At 38.9% G+C, this 19,649-nt stretch overlaps 1 protein-coding gene and 1 long non-coding RNA gene across 2 annotated transcripts in view; one reads left to right on the forward strand and one right to left on the reverse strand.

Moving 5' to 3' along the window:
• The window catches only part of LOC114155579 (nesprin-2), a 53,183-nt gene extending 33,534 nt beyond the window's left edge, over positions 1-19,649 (reverse strand). Inside the window, exons 1-5 of the mRNA XM_028035533.1 lie at positions 19,491-19,649; positions 4,332-4,519; positions 4,102-4,252; positions 2,355-2,537; positions 593-730 (exon numbers count right to left, since the gene is read on the reverse strand). Coding sequence (XP_027891334.1) covers positions 593-730; positions 2,355-2,537; positions 4,102-4,252; positions 4,332-4,519; positions 19,491-19,601 — 771 coding nt within the window. The 5' untranslated portion in view covers positions 19,602-19,649. The remainder of the gene's footprint in view (positions 1-592; positions 731-2,354; positions 2,538-4,101; positions 4,253-4,331; positions 4,520-19,490) is intronic.
• LOC114155590 (uncharacterized) lies at positions 13,477-14,120 on the forward strand. Its single transcript, XR_003597785.1, has 2 exons — positions 13,477-13,937; positions 14,023-14,120. It is a non-coding gene; the product is annotated as an uncharacterized LOC114155590 (long non-coding RNA).

Consider the following 19,649-nt stretch of genomic DNA (forward strand, 5'->3'; position numbering starts at 1 on the left):
GTGCATTACAGTAATCCAGTCTTGTGGTCACAAATGAATGGATCACTATTTCAAGGTGCTGTCTGGAAAGAATAGGTTTTACTTAAGGCTAGTGCCTAAAGTGGAAAAAGCTGGATTTTACAATGGCTCTAATGTGTGCTTCCCGCTTAAGACCAGCATCCATCTTGACCCCTAAATTTGTAATAACCGGCTTGACATATTGGGCCAAACAGCAAAGATTGGTCAGGGAATCTACAGTGGATCTGCCAATTCACAGATACCGTTTTCTCCTACTCCATATGCAAGACAATACTTTTTTTTGATATTGATCATTTTTTGTGTGATTTATCAATATTTTGATAAGAACAAAAATTAGACTGCAAAATGTCAAGAAGATGTGGGTAGAACTGAAGACTAACCTTTGAAAAGTTTTAACATCTGCAGGGTTACCTCTATCTTTCTTTCCTACCAACAGCCATCACCATCTTCAATAATTCTTTCAAGAATCTGATTTAATGAGCTACAGTAACATTTAATTTCCCTTTGGGATTAATAAAGTATTTTTGAATTTGAATCAAGAAGATTTGTATAAACAAACAGGAAGTAGTCTTACTCTCAGCTGCCTAGTCTTGTCTTCGATGTCACTCTCAGAGAAGTGCTCCACGTTGGTGAGCTGCAGGTCCATCTCTGTAAGCCAGACAAGAATCCCTTCACGGGTTCCTTCAAAGTCCTCTCTTTGAAAGGTAAAGTGCTGCACATGAGAAAGACATTTCAGGAGTAACACCAGAGTTTTAAGATGTGTGTCTGAAAGAAGGTGATTGGGACAGGAATAGAACTGGGCTGATTTGCTGTAATCAGCCAATTACAGCAAAAGCTGCTGGAAAATTCAGGAAATATATATTTTGAAATGAAAATGGAAAGAAAGTTAGGTAAAACACAAATGCTCTGTAAGGATTTCAGTTTTTCTGTGTTTATTTAGTTTTCTGTGTCAATTGAGTTTACGTGTTGTCCTGTCTACCCTTGATTGATCCCAGCTGTGTCTAGTTCCCTTGATTACCCCCTGTGTATTTATACCTACCATTATTTCTTGTTCTCTGTCAGGTCCTTGTCTAGACTGTCTAGTTGTCGCTTGTCTGCTGTCTATTGGTTACTGTTTACCAGTTGCTACCAGAGACTAGTTTCTTGCTTTTGCTCCTCTGTGCTGCCTGGATTTTTGTGTTTTTCATCATTAAACCACCATCATCTTCAACTACCTACCTCGTTAATCCACACCATCTTCACCCCCATCTCATGACATGGTCATAATAATGACATCCCTTGTGAAACAACAAAAAGGAAATCACATCAATCTAAGAGTTAATATCAGGTAGAAGGGTGATGCCAATGGTTAATTGCAGCTTCCTGTCCATTGCCTTGCTTCACAAGTTCTTTTTAATGTGTTTAATTCACTTGTGCATCCACGTGGTACTGGTCATGTTGCTGAATCCTTAAGTATCTGTAAGATTCCTCACAGAAAATATGTGCTCTGAAACACACTGCAGTCTATGCCAAAGGTACCTCTTCATCCTTATTAGTTCAATTTGAGCTGGTGCTTCTTTTTGTTTTAAAGAACATTGTATGTCAAATATCTCTTCTAATTCTTTCAAATTCAAGAAGTATTTTCCACTCATGGTCCAGCAGTTCTTTCTTTCAGTCAACATGTCCTGAAGAAAGGGATAAGTGGTCAAAACTGAGCCCCTTGGTTCCTTATATTTAAGGAGCCAATGTAAGTAACACCCTGTTGTACTCATTACAACATTAATGAGTAATGTTGTAATGTTGCAACAGTACCCATTATGATTACCCATCATAGCTACCTATGATGGGTAAACTGCACAACAGTTCCTCATACATTTCTCAACATAACTCCCCAACAGTTTTATCCCAATCCCATTTCTCTTTGACCAACAGAGAAATGGGACTCTGACTGCAGCACTTTACCTTTCAAAGAGATGACTTTCTGTTTATATTCCCAAGACAGAAGTCTTTCTGTTTATATGGGAATGTTTTCTTCTGCTACAGCCAGTTTAATGTGTGTGCTCCCTGAGGGAAAGTACAGTCAAAGTACAGTTATTCAAAACTCTTTCTTCATGGCATTTCACTGAAGCAGAAGATGTATCTGATAGCTTGAGGTGCTATTTTATATACTTTGTAGTTTTTGTTGCCTCTTTTATTTTATTCATTATGCTGGTATCTGATTTGCTTGACTGATTTGAAAAGGTCATTGGTTAGAATTTGACATTTTTAATGTGCAATATAAAAACATCCACATTGACATTCTTTTGTTTCTCAAAAGTTACATCTGATCAGCTCTTGGACCTAAACTTGGTTCTCACCTTTAGCCTGCGGAGAACAGCTGCCACCCTTCTCTGTAGGAAGTCCCATCGCTGGTTTCCATCATGAACCAAGAGCTTAAGCTTGCAAGCAGCATCTGTGCAGTTCTCCCGGGCCAGGTGGCGATATTGTTTATTAACAAGCTCCAGCTGTGTTAGCCGCTCATGAACCTGCCGCTGGAATGTCTTGAAGTGATAAGGCAATAACGAAAAACATGAATTACGCATGGAAACTCAAGACAACTCTAGTATGACAAACACTAAACTGTCTGACACCGTGTATATGTGTGGGCTTTCTCTCATTTTCTTGGATCCCTCTAGTAGAATTTTAACCAGGCCAATCAGTGAACAGAAAGACAAGTTGTGAATGATAATATTAATTTTCTGCACTGTTTTAGAATTGTACTCTGCTTGTAGTTTTAGCAATGGAAGTGGAGCAAATGGACAAAACCTTTCGGTCTGTGTTGGATAAGATTCCAAATATTGAATTAACATTAACAGGCATCTCACTCACTTCTGTCCTGACAGTGGTGGATGGTTGTTTACAGCACAGGCAATTTCCGATAAGGTTCACAGCGGTAAACTGCCGCATTACATCAGTCACTGATAAACATTAGTGATCGGCTAAAACTTAAACTTTAATAGAGTCCACACCTCCAGCAAGCAATGGTTTCTCAACAGCCAAGAGGCCAAATCCCCTGTACAAAGCAAAGGATAGAACAAGGGGTTGTTTTTTTTTTTTTTACCAGACTACGTCTAACTACATGTCATGTGGAGAATTGCAAGTAACATGTAACCTCCACCTCCAACAATACATAATCTCCACCAGAAAGTTTAGATACCTTCTCGTTTGAGCAATCATTAGACCTTTATAAATGGAAGTAAAAGTCCACTTCTGGAGAGAATTCCCATTATCTGCTGCTAGAATCTTTGTCCTGTAAAATCTAATTAGTTCTCCTTACTTAAAAAAATTATGCAAACTATTTGCCTCAAACAAAATAAGCAAAGTAAGTTTCACATTAGTGCATCATGTTAACTTACATTTTCTATTTATGTGGACTGCTTGATATAAATTTAACCCTGCTTAGAATTACTAAATACCTACGACTTACTACTTTTCACTTAAATTAAACAAACCAATTTTCCTCTCTCTATCCCACTTTCAATTTTTACGGTTTTATTGGCTCAGAGGTCTTTATTTGAGAGTGGTCAGAGAGCAAAATGGGTGAGAGAGGGGGAAGAGATGTCGCAAAGGTCACTAGGCCAGGACTTGAACCTGTGACAGCCGCATCAAGGACTAAGGCCTTGTACAGGCCCCTGTGCCACCACAGTACTGCTCTCTCTCACTTCACAGAATTACTACCGTAATTACATCAAATATTTAAAAATGGTAAATAGTAAATGACTTGTACTTGCACAGTGCTTTATCAAGTCCAGAAGACTCCAAGAGCGAGAAGTAAACAAAATTGTCTGGCACCATTCAACCCATGATGCTGAACATTTAAGTCAACTCACTTTTTCAATTAAATACCATGTTTGCATTTATAGTGTGGCTAACATCTTTTGTGATATTTCGGGAACTATTGAAACTTGGTACATCAAAAGCAGAATCTTGATAAACCTTTGAGGAATATCTGAAAGACACTACTGCTGTTCAGAATCCACAATTCTAATTAAAAACCCCATCCAGTTCTCCTCAAAAGTGGATGTTGCTGAAGAAAAGACAGAGAAGTAAGCATAATTGTCTAACCTCAAACTTCTTAAGCTCTTCTTTGGCACAGGTGTAGAGGACATCAGAGGAATTGGGGTTGGCTCCAGTGAGCTCAGATGCTTTCAACCAGTCTTCAAAATGAGAATAATCATCCAAGAACTTACACCAAAGATGCCCAGTCTCCTCAATCCTGAGTACACCAAACAAGTTCCTTCACCTTTTTATGAACATTTTAAGACATTTTCAAAGAATTTTCTTTGGAGTCTCACCTCAGCCTCCGCTCCATGGACATGGAGCAAATGTTCCTCCAGCGACAGTCCAGGCTGCGAGCAGTCTGCTGGATCAAGTCACTTGCTGAGTCATTGCCACATGCATCAGCATCGTGGAGCAATACATCACACAGCGTTAGCACCAATGCCACGCTGTCAGCGTGCTGCTCAATGTCCCATTGCAAATCCTACAGGTCAATATGACATATGATGTGGATTAAAAATATATCTGTCTTTGGGAAACAGTAGATATTATCAAATGGAATTTTTGTCCAAACCTCCAAACTCTGCTTTTGTCAACAAATTCTTACTGCTTGGTCTGAAATTGACTTTGTGCAATCTGGTCTGTGAAAGTCTTTTTGCCCATTTTACAGGTAAAGTCTTCATTGACATATTTCAGCTTTAGGACCAGAGAAAAAATGTCTGAAATGAGGAAACGATTTTGTCAGATGTCAGTACGGAGAAAGTCTGCCTATACTAGTAGAGTATGGATGTAGGAATTCTGTTGTCATTTTTAAAGAAGCACCATTTCATTTAAGTTTCTGTCTTTGATGAAGCTACTAAAAGAATAACAACAGCCATTAACCTTTTACTTTACTTCAACATAGAAAGTTTTAAGCCATATTCTAGTTCTACTGGAGGCTTCTTCTTGTTGAAAGGGAGTTTTCCTTTCCTCTGCATTGTCGTGAAAACTGGCATAGGGGTGTGAGATCTTTCCAGGTACACGCAGAAAACAGAGCATAAAGGCCTGGGAAAAATAAAGTAATCTTGCAGTTTGATTTAAGTTTAATTAAAGATACATAAATACACATGTGCACAATTAAACACTGAATGATTTTCTGAAATGTATCTTTGTATTTTAATCTGTAATACTGATGAGAACATGATGATTATGATTGATAATTATGTATGTGATTTACAGTCATGGTTGATAATTAATAATGGATTATAAGAACGTGTGGATTTAAAAACATACTTAAAGTTATGATGAATGTAAATGATAAATGATAAGATGATGGTGTTAATGATTTATAATGAATTAACAGAAATGTAATGATTTAAACAGATGAAATTAAAGTGATGGGTGAGGCCCTGTTCTCAGGCTGTGTCGTAATAGGCAAGCTGAGCAGAGCAGAGACTCAGGGGAATTTTAAGGAAGTACAAACAGATGGCCTTGTAGAAAAGGGGAAGTTTACATGATGTTAGCGCTGTGAGTCACGCAAGGGCTGACGGTTGGGAAAGGTTGGGACTTTCCACCGACTCATCGAACATGCGAGAAGTCACGTACAACATCTCCCCCATACACAACCATGGGCTGAGATAGTATAAAAGATGGCAGAAAGAGGAAGAGAGCACTCTTAGTCCACGGCGCCAAGACGACTCAACAAGAGGACGCAGAGGAAACATCAGCAGAGGACCGCACCCTGGAGCCACGGGGAAATTGAGACTTCACGCCGCCAAGAAGGGACAAGATCCATCAGCCCCCAGCCCTGGCTCCTGATTCTACCGCCGACTCTGCCTCAACCCAACGATCTCAAACCAACCGCAACAGACTTGGAGAAGAGACAAAGATCCCTGGAGGGATGAAAAATTGGATGTTCGAAGGACAAGGACCAATTCAGCGTTGCTTCTATTCTAAAGAGGATTTTGCTGCACAAAGACAAAGATTCTGGACCAAGGAATTAAAGACTTCTGTTGCCAAGATAAGCTGCCAACTGGGTATGAGTTGAACTGCTCCCCAAAAGCCTCTCTCAGGCTTTTGGGGAGCAGTTCATTAGTGACACAGGTCAGGGAAGGAGGTTAGGATAAGATGGTTGGGTTATGTTGATTTTATTATATTGAATTAGTATTGTAATCTTTAATAATTAATCTGTATGTCACTTGCCCCTGCTAAAGCTTGCTTAATAAATATATCTTTATAAAATTTTATAGAGGTTGGTGGACATTGAAATTAATTGAGTCATTGATTATTTTAGTTTCTCCAATTTAAGTAAAATTAGTGTACATGATTCCAATAATGTGGTGGCTTCGGACTTACCTTTAGTGAGTGTAAAAATAATGACCCTGGGACTTAAATCTAAGTCACTAAATCCAATCTAGCCGTTCCCAAGTGCAGGTTATTTAAGAGAGGGGGCTACCGTTAACAGAAGTGGTTATTGGGACTACGCAGCTGTGAGGGCTACTCAGTTGACTGTTCCTTAACTGTAGAGGGTCGTAACTTCTGGATCGAAGGTAGTTAGAGCTAGACGAGTCTCTCTCGCCACCAGTTTAAACAGACTATCTCTCATAGATCTGGGTAAGACCCAGGTCTTAGAGATATTCCGGATCTGTTAGACAGAGAACTGGTCAGTAGTCAGCTCAAAATAACCAAAAATAATAACCAGAATCACACTGGGATGTATGTAAATGACTTTTAATCTGTCTGTTTGATTGGACTGAATGGATGGATGTTCTTATTTATTAGTTTTTTTGGGGGGGTTTACCAGTTATTTGTTAATTCTTACATTGTGTGTGAATTGTGAGACAGTTATTTTTTGTTTTAAGCATATACACTGACTGATGGCACCTTTTAAATTTTGTTGTCCTTGTGACAATGACAATAAAGATTTATCTTATGATATAAATATTTTATGAATTTGGTCTAAATAAATAAACTTGATTGTAGTGAATTAAATAGATATCAATACAGGTTACCTGTAATACCTGTATTAGTGAAGTGAGGAATGTCAGTTCCATTGAAAACTTACCAGAATGTATCTGCTGTTGTTAGAATAATTTTATTATCATTGTTACATTAGTAGTGTTACTAGGGTCATCTATTGGTTAAAGTGAACATGTGTGTGAGACAGAGCTAACCTTTCTTTAACCCTTAAAACAGTGGTCCCCAAACTACGGCCCGCGGGCCAGATGCGGCCCGCCTCCACATTTGGTCCGGCCCCCTGAACAATACCAGAGTATTTTCATATATGTGCATTTTTATTTGATAAGTTGGACTTTTGCAATAAAATAAATGTTCCTTAGTAATAAACTTTATTTATTATTAACTACTAGTTAGTAACTATTTTGCATATAATGCATATAATTGACCCTAACCCTTTTTTTTATGTGGAGAACCCAGTGTTATTTGGTTATTATTTATTTCATAAATAGTGTTATTTCCTGACTTTTGTTCTCTGAAGAATCCAGAAAAGGTTATTTGATTGTGCTTTCTGAAAAACAATACATTTTTATGTTTAGCACTCTTACAATCGTCACACTTTTTCTGTTACAAACTGACCCCAGCCCCCCATCAGAGAAGGGACAAGTTATGTGGCCCTCACAGGAGAAAGTTTGGGGACCCCTGCCTTAAAACATGTTCTTTGAAGATGGTCTTCTGAGAGTTTCCTTAGTCGTAAAAACTGCTTTTGTTTGTGTTAGTTCCTGGGGGCTCCTAACCTTTCTTTTGTTTTGTGTTAATAAAAGGCAAGTTCTACTGCAGAGTTTCAGAACACATGGTGAGTTCAGAGGAGCAGTTCGCTGTGTCTTCTCCTTTTGCAAAAGCTTGGTTGAAAACTCAAACGTTGTCTGTGGTTCTTTTTTTGTATTGTAGGTACACAAAAATACCTATCATTTTGGTGCCGTGACCCGGATTTTCAACATACCCGTTTGCTGACAGACAAAGAACGACGCGCTGAAATCGTGCACGGCCAGAGTCAGGACTTGGAAACAAAATCCCGGGAAGTAACTTCTTCGCTGGGCCAACGGTTAGGTCCGGCTTTGTTTGTCAGCAGCGGATTGAAGAGATCCGAGCAGACAAGACAGACCGACAGAAACGTGAGTTGATAAGCGCTATTAAATCGGGTTGAAGTCCCATATAAAATAAAAAATAATTTGGGTTGACGTCCTAATTTGATTAACCCTCCTGTTATGTTCATTTCTGAGGTACAGCAATAATGTTCGTGGGTCAAATTGACCCAAACAGTATTAAAAAATAAATAAATAAATAAATATTTCCAAACAATTTAAAAATAAATAAATAATAATAATAATAATAAATAATTTATTTAAAATAGGTCAATTTGACACGGAACATAGGAGGAGGCTTAAAAAAAATAACATCAAATAATAGAGAAGAGCAGGTTTGAGTCCCCTCCCTTTTGAGCCGGCAGAGTATGTTTGAATTTGTGCGTGTCCCGTTCTGGATGAGGTCCAACATTTTTGTAGGAATGCGAATGTGAAGTGTGACTGGTGCTGAATTCCTTGAAAGTACAACTTATTGTCCTCGGAATCAGAATCCTAGGTGGGGAACCGGACCAAAACATAGTTTTAGCTTCCTGCTCTCCAGTGGACAATAGGTGCTCACGTGGGGCACTTTCCACGACGAAGCACAAAATAACAGATCATATTGAACTAAATCGCAGAGTACTAAAAGAAAGACCCTCAAGCCGGTAGGAAATTTGTGTGTGTGTTTGAATGAATGGTGCTTAATTCAATAAGAGTAAAACTTTCTGTCCTCGGAATTAGAATCCAAAGTGAAGAACCGGGTCAAAATTAGTTTGACCTAGAAGCCTGTTCTTCAGGGGACACTAAGCGCTCATTTAGAGCACTCTCTTTGAAGAAAAAGCACAAAATACCTGTATTAAGCTAAACCGCAGAGTACTATAATATGGGAAATAAGAATTGTTGTAATTCCTCTCCTGCTGAGGATTCCAAAGGGGATGAAAAATACATGTCCTCATTAGGGAAAGTAATTGATAACATTAGTCTGGTTCTAATTCCATACCCTCAAGGAGCAGTTTATAGTCATCTGTCAGGAATCAAACAAAATGTTGGAGAAGAGGTAGATGATTTTTGTTTTAGATTTGAAAAAGAATTCAAAATTCATAGTGGGACCACGTTTAACGACGACCCAAACAATGCATATCAACAACAGTTGAAAAATGCTTTACTGTCAAGTTTTTGGCCTGAAATTGGAGGCTGGGTAAGGAAACATTTTGTTGAAGTTGAAACTGCCCCAGTCTCACAATTGATGACATGGGCATGCCATGCTGAAAAAGGAGTCAAAAAGACTAAAACAGGACCGGATGTTTTTCATCTGGGTAATCTTGACGAATCAGAAACCTCTGCCCTCTCCCAAGGCCCCTACAGGGGACGAGGAAGAGGCAGAGGAGGTTATAGGGGGTGAAGATCCTTTTCAAGTAATCCACCATAAAATTCAGATGGTTGCAGGAAGTGTGGTGCTTTCGACCATTGGATAAGAGAATGTCCAAAGAATAAATTAGACAATAGAAGAGGTGGTGGAAGAAAAAGAAGACCGAGGTCAAATTCCTCAGCATGAGTACATTCTGTCACACCCCAACAAAACACAAATACACCAAAAATGAGAAATAGAAAGAAACAATATATAAATATGGTAATAAAAAGAAAATAACATTTTCCTCAGAGAACAATGTTGTTTTTATGTATTGATTATTGGGTAGAATAATTACAAAAGATTAAAACACCAACTTGGTGCTATGATCCTTTGGTTGTATGTCGCTCACTTCACAGCCTCAGCATTAAGGATCAACAAACTTAAAGTAATTCATTGATCTCTGATAAAATGTTTACACAGATTAAGTTAATTTAAATGTAAATTAACTTACATTCTACATTTTAAAATCTAACATGGTAAAGGATAAAAGAGACTATGGGTTTTAACATGTTTCATGTTTATATGTGTTCTAAATGATTTATAATTATAAAATATAAACAATGTTGGGTAATAAGTGGCTAAAACTATATAATCTAAAGAGAGAATATATATATATATATATATATATATATATTTAGAAATATATAAAAAACACAAAAAGAAAAACAAACTAATCAACTCCTATTTGCTCCTTTTCCTCTGTCTGAGCCTCGCTGTGGTGCATCTGATCTCTGACCTCAACTCAAACCTGTCTTGCCATGGCCGAGATGAAGTCCCTTCTTCGTCACTAGCTAATGACGGCAATCAAGAAGACAAAGAAGAGTTCCATAACCTCCAGACACTGAAGAATCTGCTGATTTTTATTCATTGACACCTGGGAACTGCCATTCAGCAAACTCCTGCATGGTGTCCTGCTGGACATTGAACTGAAACTACATTCCTGTGTTTGGATACAACTGAACTCTTACAACCTCCGCTGATCTATTCTCTGACATCAGCGTGGAGATTAAAAGGATAATGTGCTTCAGAGACAAAGACAACAAACTGAACTATTTGATGATTGTTTCATTTGTGAACTGTTTGGACATTGACAGAGGGACAGTCTGGACAACTCAAGATCCAGCACCAGAGCAGTTGGACTTACAGGAAACTGCAGAAAGAGTTGGAGGGAGGAGGGAGGATTACACCTCATTGACGCCACCACCAGGAGGAGGATGAAGAAGTGAGACAGAAAGGAGACATCCAAAGATAAGTGTATCACACACACAGCTGTTATACACTGTTATTGCATTTAAGATGTGCTTGCTTGCTAACCCTGCACATGTATTATCTAGCCAGAAAAGGAAGTCTTAGAGACTTTTATTTTCAACAATAGACAAATTCTCTCAGTTGTCCCTGTTAACTCTGAGTCCTGAACAGCAGGACCAATGCTAAAGGTTCTCTTAGGGCCCACAAGCCATAGGTTGGGAAACCGTGAAGGGAAAACTGAAATCACTAAAAGCTGAGCAAAGAATTAATGAAAATTATGCCACAAAATTACACCAATTTTAAATCTCTAAAAATTATCAAAGATTTTAAGCTAATAATGATTTGCAAAATTTTCTTTTTCCTTTTTTTTTAAAGGAAATGGTAGTTTGGGAAATAAATTAAATATCTCTAAGTGTTGAAAATAATTGATACTGCAGTGTTCATAGACCATGAAGTATTTGTTGCATTTAAATCAAGCAGTTAATTTAGAGTTTAATTCTTTAAATGAATCTACATTTTATTGAAATGGGTGAAGTGTTACAGCAGAAGGAAAATCAGTTACTGCTGGATTCTAACACATGTCTGAGATAGCTTTTTTAAATGTGCATGTTACCTAAAACAGGATCCTGACAACTAAAGATAAATATTAACACATTAAAAATGTTAACAAACATTGGAAAACTCTTAAAGCTTCAGAAAATTTGATAATAATTTGAGCACAGAAAAACAATGAAAGCAGACTGAAAATTTGTGTCTAATTGAAAAATCTGACTAATTTTTATATTTCTGTTGTCTCTTTGCGTTGATGGACATGAGTGTGATCAAGTGAACAAACAAACTGTACTCAAGAACTGAGTGACTGATCAAATTATTGATGATAATAATAATAATAATAATAATAATAATAATAATAATAATAATTAATAAACTGTCAGCTGGTTTGAAATGTATGGTTAAAAGAAACTTTGATATTAAGTAACTTGTTACTCCAAATTGATGATTGTGAATAAGAATAATAATTTCTACACTAAGTTTAAAACTTTTAATCTAGGTTTGATTGATTGATGCTTATTAAATTCATAAAGAAATACTGAATTAGAGGATTTGAGATTTTGGTTTAATTTCGGGATGGTCATATTAGTTAGGAAGAGAAAGACAATGTTCTGCAGAAAAGTAAACTCTGGGTTGTGCCATCTGTCAGGAGTAAACAGAAGTGTTCCTTTGATGGATTTGACAAGATCCACATGTAAGATCTCTAATAAATAAATTGCCTCTTTGCTAACAGCTCTCCTATAAATAATATAACTGCCAGCTAAAAATGGCAGTTTGTAAGTGTGCAGTGCACACCACAAGAAAGGATGAGGTTTAATAATGAAAACAGGTCAGCTGATCAAATGTTAAAAGAAGCAGCAACATGATAACATGGAACTGGAAACTTCCTAAAATAAGATTAAGAAGAACAAATAATAGATAAAATTGTTCTAGCTGACATGCAGGAAAATGCTCCAACAGCAAGAAAACAAATGTGAATAATTAAAGGGGCAACATTGAATGATGATAAAATTTTTCAAGTAAATAGACAAACCTATTCTACCAAAATCCCTTTAAGGCAGCTGCAATTTTGACTCATGGATATTTGTTAATGTGTCAACAGGGAGGATGACTACTATATTACTACCAAATATGGATTAAAATGAAATGAATTAAAAATTAAATTCTTACTTAAAAATTGTTTTGTACTGCATGACTGGTTTGTGTTGATGCTTTGACAGTAGCTAAGGCTATATGTAAAACTATTATTCCATCACATGGCATACCACAAACTTTTTATAGTGAAAACTAGATTAAGAAAATGTATGGAAACAACTAACAGACTGTGACCAGAATGTTTAGATTTGGTGAAGTTGTAGATGAAAGTTACACCCACACAAGAAGGATTAACCATTTGAAATAATTCATGGAAGACCATACAGATTGCCAATATTTTCTAAAGATTTGCAGAAAGCAGATGAGGAGCAAACACTGACAGAGTACATGATCATGACTCTGAAGCAGAAAGAGATGTCAAATGCAAATTTACTGTCCTCTGACTTAACTCCCCCACAGGAAACCACTCTCATCAAGCCAGGAGACTGGGTGTATATCAGGTCATAAAAAAGGAAGAGCTGGGCCAGCCCATGGTGGAAGGGACCGTTCCAAGTGCTGATAACTACTCCAACTGCTGTAAAGATTGCTGAAAGACCCAGATGGATACATCTCAGTCACTGTAAGGTACAGAAAGTGTTAGACTTCTAGATTGAGTGATGGGGAAGTTCTGGCTACAAAGGGAATTTACTAATTTAGAAGTAAATTGTCTCAATGCCAGCGAAGCAATCAACAGATCCTCACTCTTTTAGCCTAGAAGTTCTGACATCTCTGTAATCCTAGCAGCAATGGGTTTCTCACAAGCCAGGTGGAATCCCTGCTGTGCTGTGACTGCAGCATGTCTATTGTTTTAGAGTGGGGGTTGTCTTCGCCCTCAACAAGATAAGGAGAGAAGCAGACACATCCTCCCCCCAGATTCATCCACATGACTACAGCAAATTTGTGGTGGCAACTGATGAACAGGACTGCATATGAGGGGAATGAGATAAAACTGCTACGTATGTGCACAACTACCCTACTCCACACACAATTCTGGTTTGAGACCGGACAACATAACTGAACTACAACAATTTTGTTTGTATGGAGCAAGCACTCATCCAGGCTACAACAAATCGTCTACATACAGGGGTGTTTGGGAAAACCGAAACTATTCCAAATCATTTCCAAATGAGTATCTACACACAACACCACTGGCTACAGCTCTGTGTTCCCCTATAGGTGACACTATGTCTCTGCCACAGATGGACCTTCGACTACCAGAAGTAATCACATTGGCTAGCCTTAAGCCAGGAGCCCTTGGTGTCTGTGTGTATAATAATGGCACAACCCTTCTGGGGACTGTCCCATGGAACCTGTGTAACAAAATCTATACTTTCTGTGACAAGAAGGCAGACTTTTTCAACTGTGATGACTGCCAAGCGACGAACCACATCAGTACTGCCTGTTCCAAAAGATGGAAGTCTGACCGCAACTGTACCAGCTATAACCTTGTGCAGCACCATTGTTCCAGGGAACAGAGGATCCAGGACAATGGCAGACTGGTACTTTCTATGTGGACACACTGCTTATGTTTTTCTTCCCAGAAATTGGGGAGGACTGTGCGCCCTGGTTCTCTCTCCAACCCAGTGACTTTCCTGAAAAGGTCCAGGATGCTCACAGCCATGGACGCTACCGCACTAGGAGAGACGTCATGCCGAAAGTCCAAAGGTGGGGACGCTGTACTACAAAAACTGGAGTTTCTTGGAAACTCAGGATCTGGAGTGGCAGAGAAAAGTTTACAAGGCCTATTCCCATGGGTGAGAATAGCTGAAGTTCGAGACCATGTTGAGATAATCTCAACAGCTGTGTCTGATCAACAATGCGTGCCAGCTAGCCAATGGCATCGCAAAAGAGATGACTGCATTGAGAGACATAGTTCTGCAAAACTGTGTTATGTTAGATCTTCTCAGAGCCTCTCAAGGAGGTGTCTGCAAGATCATATGCTCAGCATGCTACACATTTCGTCCCTGACGAAACATGAACTAGAGGAACTATACATGACGCCCTGCATGAATTGGAAGAGCTTAAAAATTATGTGGATAGTGCAACTCAGGGGTCACAGCCTTTTGACTTTATTTCTTGGCTCACCTCTGGACCCTGGTGGCAACATTTGTTAAAGATTGGAACCCCCATCTCAATTAAGAGGGGTAATGCTCTGAGGCAGGGGCCCCTAGGGGAGAAAATTAGGACAATTCTAAGGGCCCCTGATCGACAGGGGGCCCTCCACAATTTATTTATTTTTTGTTCATAAAATTAAAATAAAAAAATGTGGGGCCCTGTCAATAACAAAATGAATTATATTGTGTTTTCTAAGATTGTTTTTATCAGTAAAAATTGTATGTTCCCACTCCGAGACCAAAAAACAAACATCCATATTTGCCCTAAACACCCCCCTGGATCTGCATGAAATGGTTCGTTCCTACTTGGTGCACTTGATGGTCATGGTGTTATGCAGCAGTCAGTAGAAGACAAGAACGATTGTGGCGCTTATTATGTTGCTAAGAAAAATTATAAAAAAAGGTTTTCAAAAAAATAGAGAGAGGGAGAGAGAAAGACAAGAGTGTCAATTTGTAACCCAGTTTTTCTCCGAGGGGTGGGTAGACTGTGTGAGATTATCAACCATTTACCATAATTAGCTTAGCTACAGACTACTGTTTGCCTCCTTTTCACTAGGATTTAATGAATTAAGGAAAAAAATTATCAACATATTAATATATTTAACTTGTCCCTTTTACCTTTTACCACACTTAACAGAGGAGTCAGTCAGCAGCAGCTCTAACCCATGTCCCTCCTGACCAGCCTCTCCTAAGTGAAATTAAAGCTGCAGTACGTAACTTTCATTAAAAAAAAAGAAATATCACATATTTGTTAAAACTGTCATTATGTTGTGACAGTATAGCATGAGAGACAATTTGTGAAAAATCTATTTCCTCTGCTTTCTCCCAGTGCTCTCTAGAAACGACCAGTCAGTGAAGGAGAGTTTTAGTGTTGTCAATTACAGTCTCATGTGGCTGCTCATCCTCCCTCCTCTTGCTTTGTGCTATGCTGTAGCTAGTGCAGCCTGTTGTAGATGATCTCTCTGCAGATTATCTGCAGATAAACATTTTTCCTGTAATTATAAGTTGTTTCTCTGCTATTAGCACATTTAGCAGTGAGTGAATGAAGTTGATTGACAGCACTAAGACCCTCCTCCTGGTTCTGATTGGTTGTTTTGACTGGAACGTTGCATTACCAGTAATAGTAGTTCAGGGAGCAGGTGGAAGAGATTGATCTTTTCACAGGTTATCTGTCTCATAACAAACTGTCACAACATGGTGACAGCTTTAACAAATATGGAGAAAACATATTTTTTAATTAAAGTTATATACTGCTGCTTGAATAAATGCACTTACATAGCATTTCTTGAAAAGTCTGGATTGCTTTCTGTGTATTTTGCACATTGCTTTTGACTGCTGCTCATGAGGAGAGATATTTCAGTAATCTAAAACTAATAGAAAAGAATTAAGCAACCTACTTGTATACTGTATGCACACTGTTGGATGTAAAATTCATGAGCAGTAAATATTGTGCTAGTATCGGTATTGAACCAAAGAAAGCAAGTTGCAAGCCTTTAAAATTGTGATGCTTTTGATGGGTCAAAAAACTCAAGAAATTGTAACAGCAGCTGCGTTACAGCTGCCCCCTGACAAAAAATCAAATTTTTTGTCAGGGGGCCCAAGATTCCTGGCAGCGCCCCTGCTCTGAGAAGTTATATTAAGTTGAATTTATTTTTTGATTTACCTTAGATTAGTTTACTTTTATTGATTTGCATGCATGTAAATACACTGCCTGGCCAAAAAAAAAAGTCGCCACCAAAAAATGGTCACACGCTCTAATATTTTGTTGGACCGCCTTTAGCTTTGATTACAGCCCGCATTCGCTGTGGCATTGTTTCAATAAGCTTCTGCAGTGTCACAAGATTTATTTCCATCCAGTGTTGCATTAATCTTTCACCAAGATCTTGTATTGATGATGGGAGAGTCTGACCACTGCGCAAAGCCTTCTCCAGCACATCCCAACGATTCTCAATGGGGTTAAGGTCTGGACTCTGTGGTGGCCAATCCATGTGTGAAAAAGATGTCTCATGCTCCCTGAACCACTCTTTCACAATGTGAGCCCGATGAATCCTGGCATTGTCATCTTGGAATATGCCCGTTCCATTTGGGAAGACAAAAGCCATTGATGGAATAACTTGGTCATTCAGTATATTCAGGTAGTCAGCTGACCTCATTCTTTGGGCACACAATGTTGCTGAACCTAGACCTGACCAACTGCAGCAACCCCAGATCATAGCACTGCCCCCACAAGGCTTGTACAGTAGGCACTAGGCATGATGGGTGCATCACTTCACCTGCCTCTCTTCTTACCTTGATGCGCCCATCACTCTGGAACAGGGTAAATCTGGACTCATCAGACCACATGACCCTCTTCCATTCCTCCAGAGTCCAAACTGAAGCCTTTTTTTCTGGTTAGCCTTACTTATTAGAGGTTTTCTTACGGCTACACAGCTGTTCAATCCCAACCCCTTGAGTTCCCTTCGCATTATGCGTGTGGAAATGCTTTTGCGTTCACAATTAAACATACTCCTGAGTTCTGCTGTTGTTTTTCTTCGATTTGATTTGACCAAACGTTTAAGTAATCGCCGATCACGATCATTCAGGATTTTTTTCCGACCACATTTCTTCCTGGAAGACGATGGTTCCCCACCATCCTCCCAGTTTTTAATAATGCGTTGGACAGTTCTTAACCCAATTCTAGTAGTTTCTGCAATCTCCTTAGATGTTTTCTCTGCTTGATGCATGCCAATGATTTGACCCTTCTTAAACAGACTAACGTCTTTTCCACGACCACAGGATGTGTCTTTTGCCATGGTTGTTTAAGAAATGAGGAGTTACTCATTGCATCAGCTGGGGTTAAATAACTTGTTGCCAGCTGAAAGATAATCGCCTATGCAGTACTTATCCAATAGGAGGCTTGTACCTACTGTATTTGCTTAGTTAAATCCAGGTGGCGACTTTTTTTTTTGGCCAGGCAGTGTATTTATTGGTACAATTTATTGTTTTGTGTTAGGTTTATGTAAATAATTATTTCTTGTTTTGTTTTATCAACCCTTTACCTGATATGAGTGTTGGAATTGCCCAAAGTATAAAAGGCAGCTTCTTTGTCTCACTGTGAAATGGGTGTTGGTGTAAATGTGACCTGCAACTCCAAATAAAGATACCTCGATTGCATTTTGTTGCCTTGCCTCCTTCCTAAATGCAGAACCTCCACCGGTCAAAGTGACACAGATTGTCATTAGATCTGTTGGCTCATGTGTGTAATCTTTGATCATCATGTCTAACACAACTGTGTTTAAAACTGTTTCCTACTATTGAAATACAGTGTACAGCCAAAAGTATTGGCTCCCCTGCCTTGACTCACATATGAGCTTAAGTGAAATTCCTAATCCATAGGGTTCAGTATGACGTTGGTCCACTTTTTGCAGATAGAACCACTTCAACTCTTGTGGGAAGGCTGTCCACAAGAGTTTAGGAGTGGACCTAAACCTTGGTCCACTTTAAGTGGATTTTTGACCATTCTTCCAGAAGCACATTTCTGAGGTCACATACTGATGTTGGACTAGAAGGCCTGGCTCTCAGTCTCCTTTCTAATTCATCCCAAAGGTGTTTTATCGGATTGAGGTCACGACTCTGTGCAGGCCAGTCCAGTTTATCCACACCAGACTCTGCCATCCATGTCAGGTCCAAGACCATATTATTTACTTCCAGATTGTAACTATATTCAGATTGGCATCAGGCCATTTGATTCTGCTGATTTTAATTTGATTAAAACTCTCTGAATATGTTGCTATCAATCATATTATGATATCCATTTCCATATCATTTGTGAGGGGTGCTCACGACTTCACAGGAACGCACCAGGTTCCTATTGACCAGGGGTTCACCAGGAGTCTGGTGAACCCACCAGACCCCTGGTGCCTATCTCCTGCGGTCAATGAGCAAGAGGTGGAGTCATCCTGAACGGGTTGCCAGTCCATCGGAGTGCAACACAGAGACAGACAGGACAAAAAATTAAGCATGTCTCTCTATATAGAATTTAGTGAGACCAATCAACCTAGAAATCATGTTTTTTCACTGTGGGAAGAAGCCGGAGTACCTGGAAAGAACCCACGCATGCACAGTGAGAGAATGCAGACTCCATGAGAAAGACCACAGGCCGGTAATTGACCCCGGACCTTCTTGCTTCAAGGCACCAGTACTACCAACTGTGCCACTGTGCAGTATGAAACTCCACTTTAGTTTAGTCTTCCTCTTAAACCCTTTCTGGATTTATATTGTCCTCATCTGAGGAAATTAGGAACATTTATTAAATTAACAGTCACAAGATAACACATTTATACCTCACAACAGGATATTGAGGATATTTAAGAATTAATTCTCATTAGGGAATCTATTTGGCCTGACTAACCTAATTACGACGTGTCCAGATGACACCATGCACACTGGTCTTATGGTGGTTTATTGATAGCTGAAAGGCTAGGTTTATATTGGAAATGATCAATATAAACCTATTGGTCTCGGGACCATTTTGCTTCTGAGACCAACGAGAATCTGCTTTAGCGCATTTGATGAGCATATGTTTTTTCTCTGAAGTGCTTGCCTGGAAGACTTATTCCAGAACTGTGAAAAAGTATTCCCACCCTTTAACCTTTTTTCCAGACCATGAAAAAGTTTCCTTTTATACAATGTTTTTCTAGATATTCTAAAAGCTGCTCAATAAAGTCTATACTCAGGAGGCTCCAACTGCTGGCACTTTTCTTATTTCACAAAGCTGTTTCTTTTGACAACATCTACTACATCAGTTCAAGTCAGAACAATAACTGTAGACTTCAAATAACTTTCTGACATGTGATTGCACCTTTCTTATCGTCATTCTATTTGGGGTAAGAAAGGTATGTATTGTTGACACATCTGAAAGGTCATTTAAAGGTCATGGTACACCTCTTCTTTCCCCACCTGCTGCTCAGCAAGCTTCTTGTGGATCTCCTCACTGTGGCACATGTTGTATATCACGGGCTTGGTCAGCTCTGCCTCAATGCAGGACAGCCATGTTCGCAGGTTGCTCATGTTCTTATCAAGCTGCTGAATTGTGACCAACGTCTCCTTCAGCTTCCT

This window comes from Xiphophorus couchianus, chromosome 13, assembly GCF_001444195.1.
Source record: "Xiphophorus couchianus chromosome 13, X_couchianus-1.0, whole genome shotgun sequence".
In the NCBI taxonomy this organism is placed as follows: Eukaryota; Metazoa; Chordata; class Actinopteri; order Cyprinodontiformes; family Poeciliidae; genus Xiphophorus; species Xiphophorus couchianus.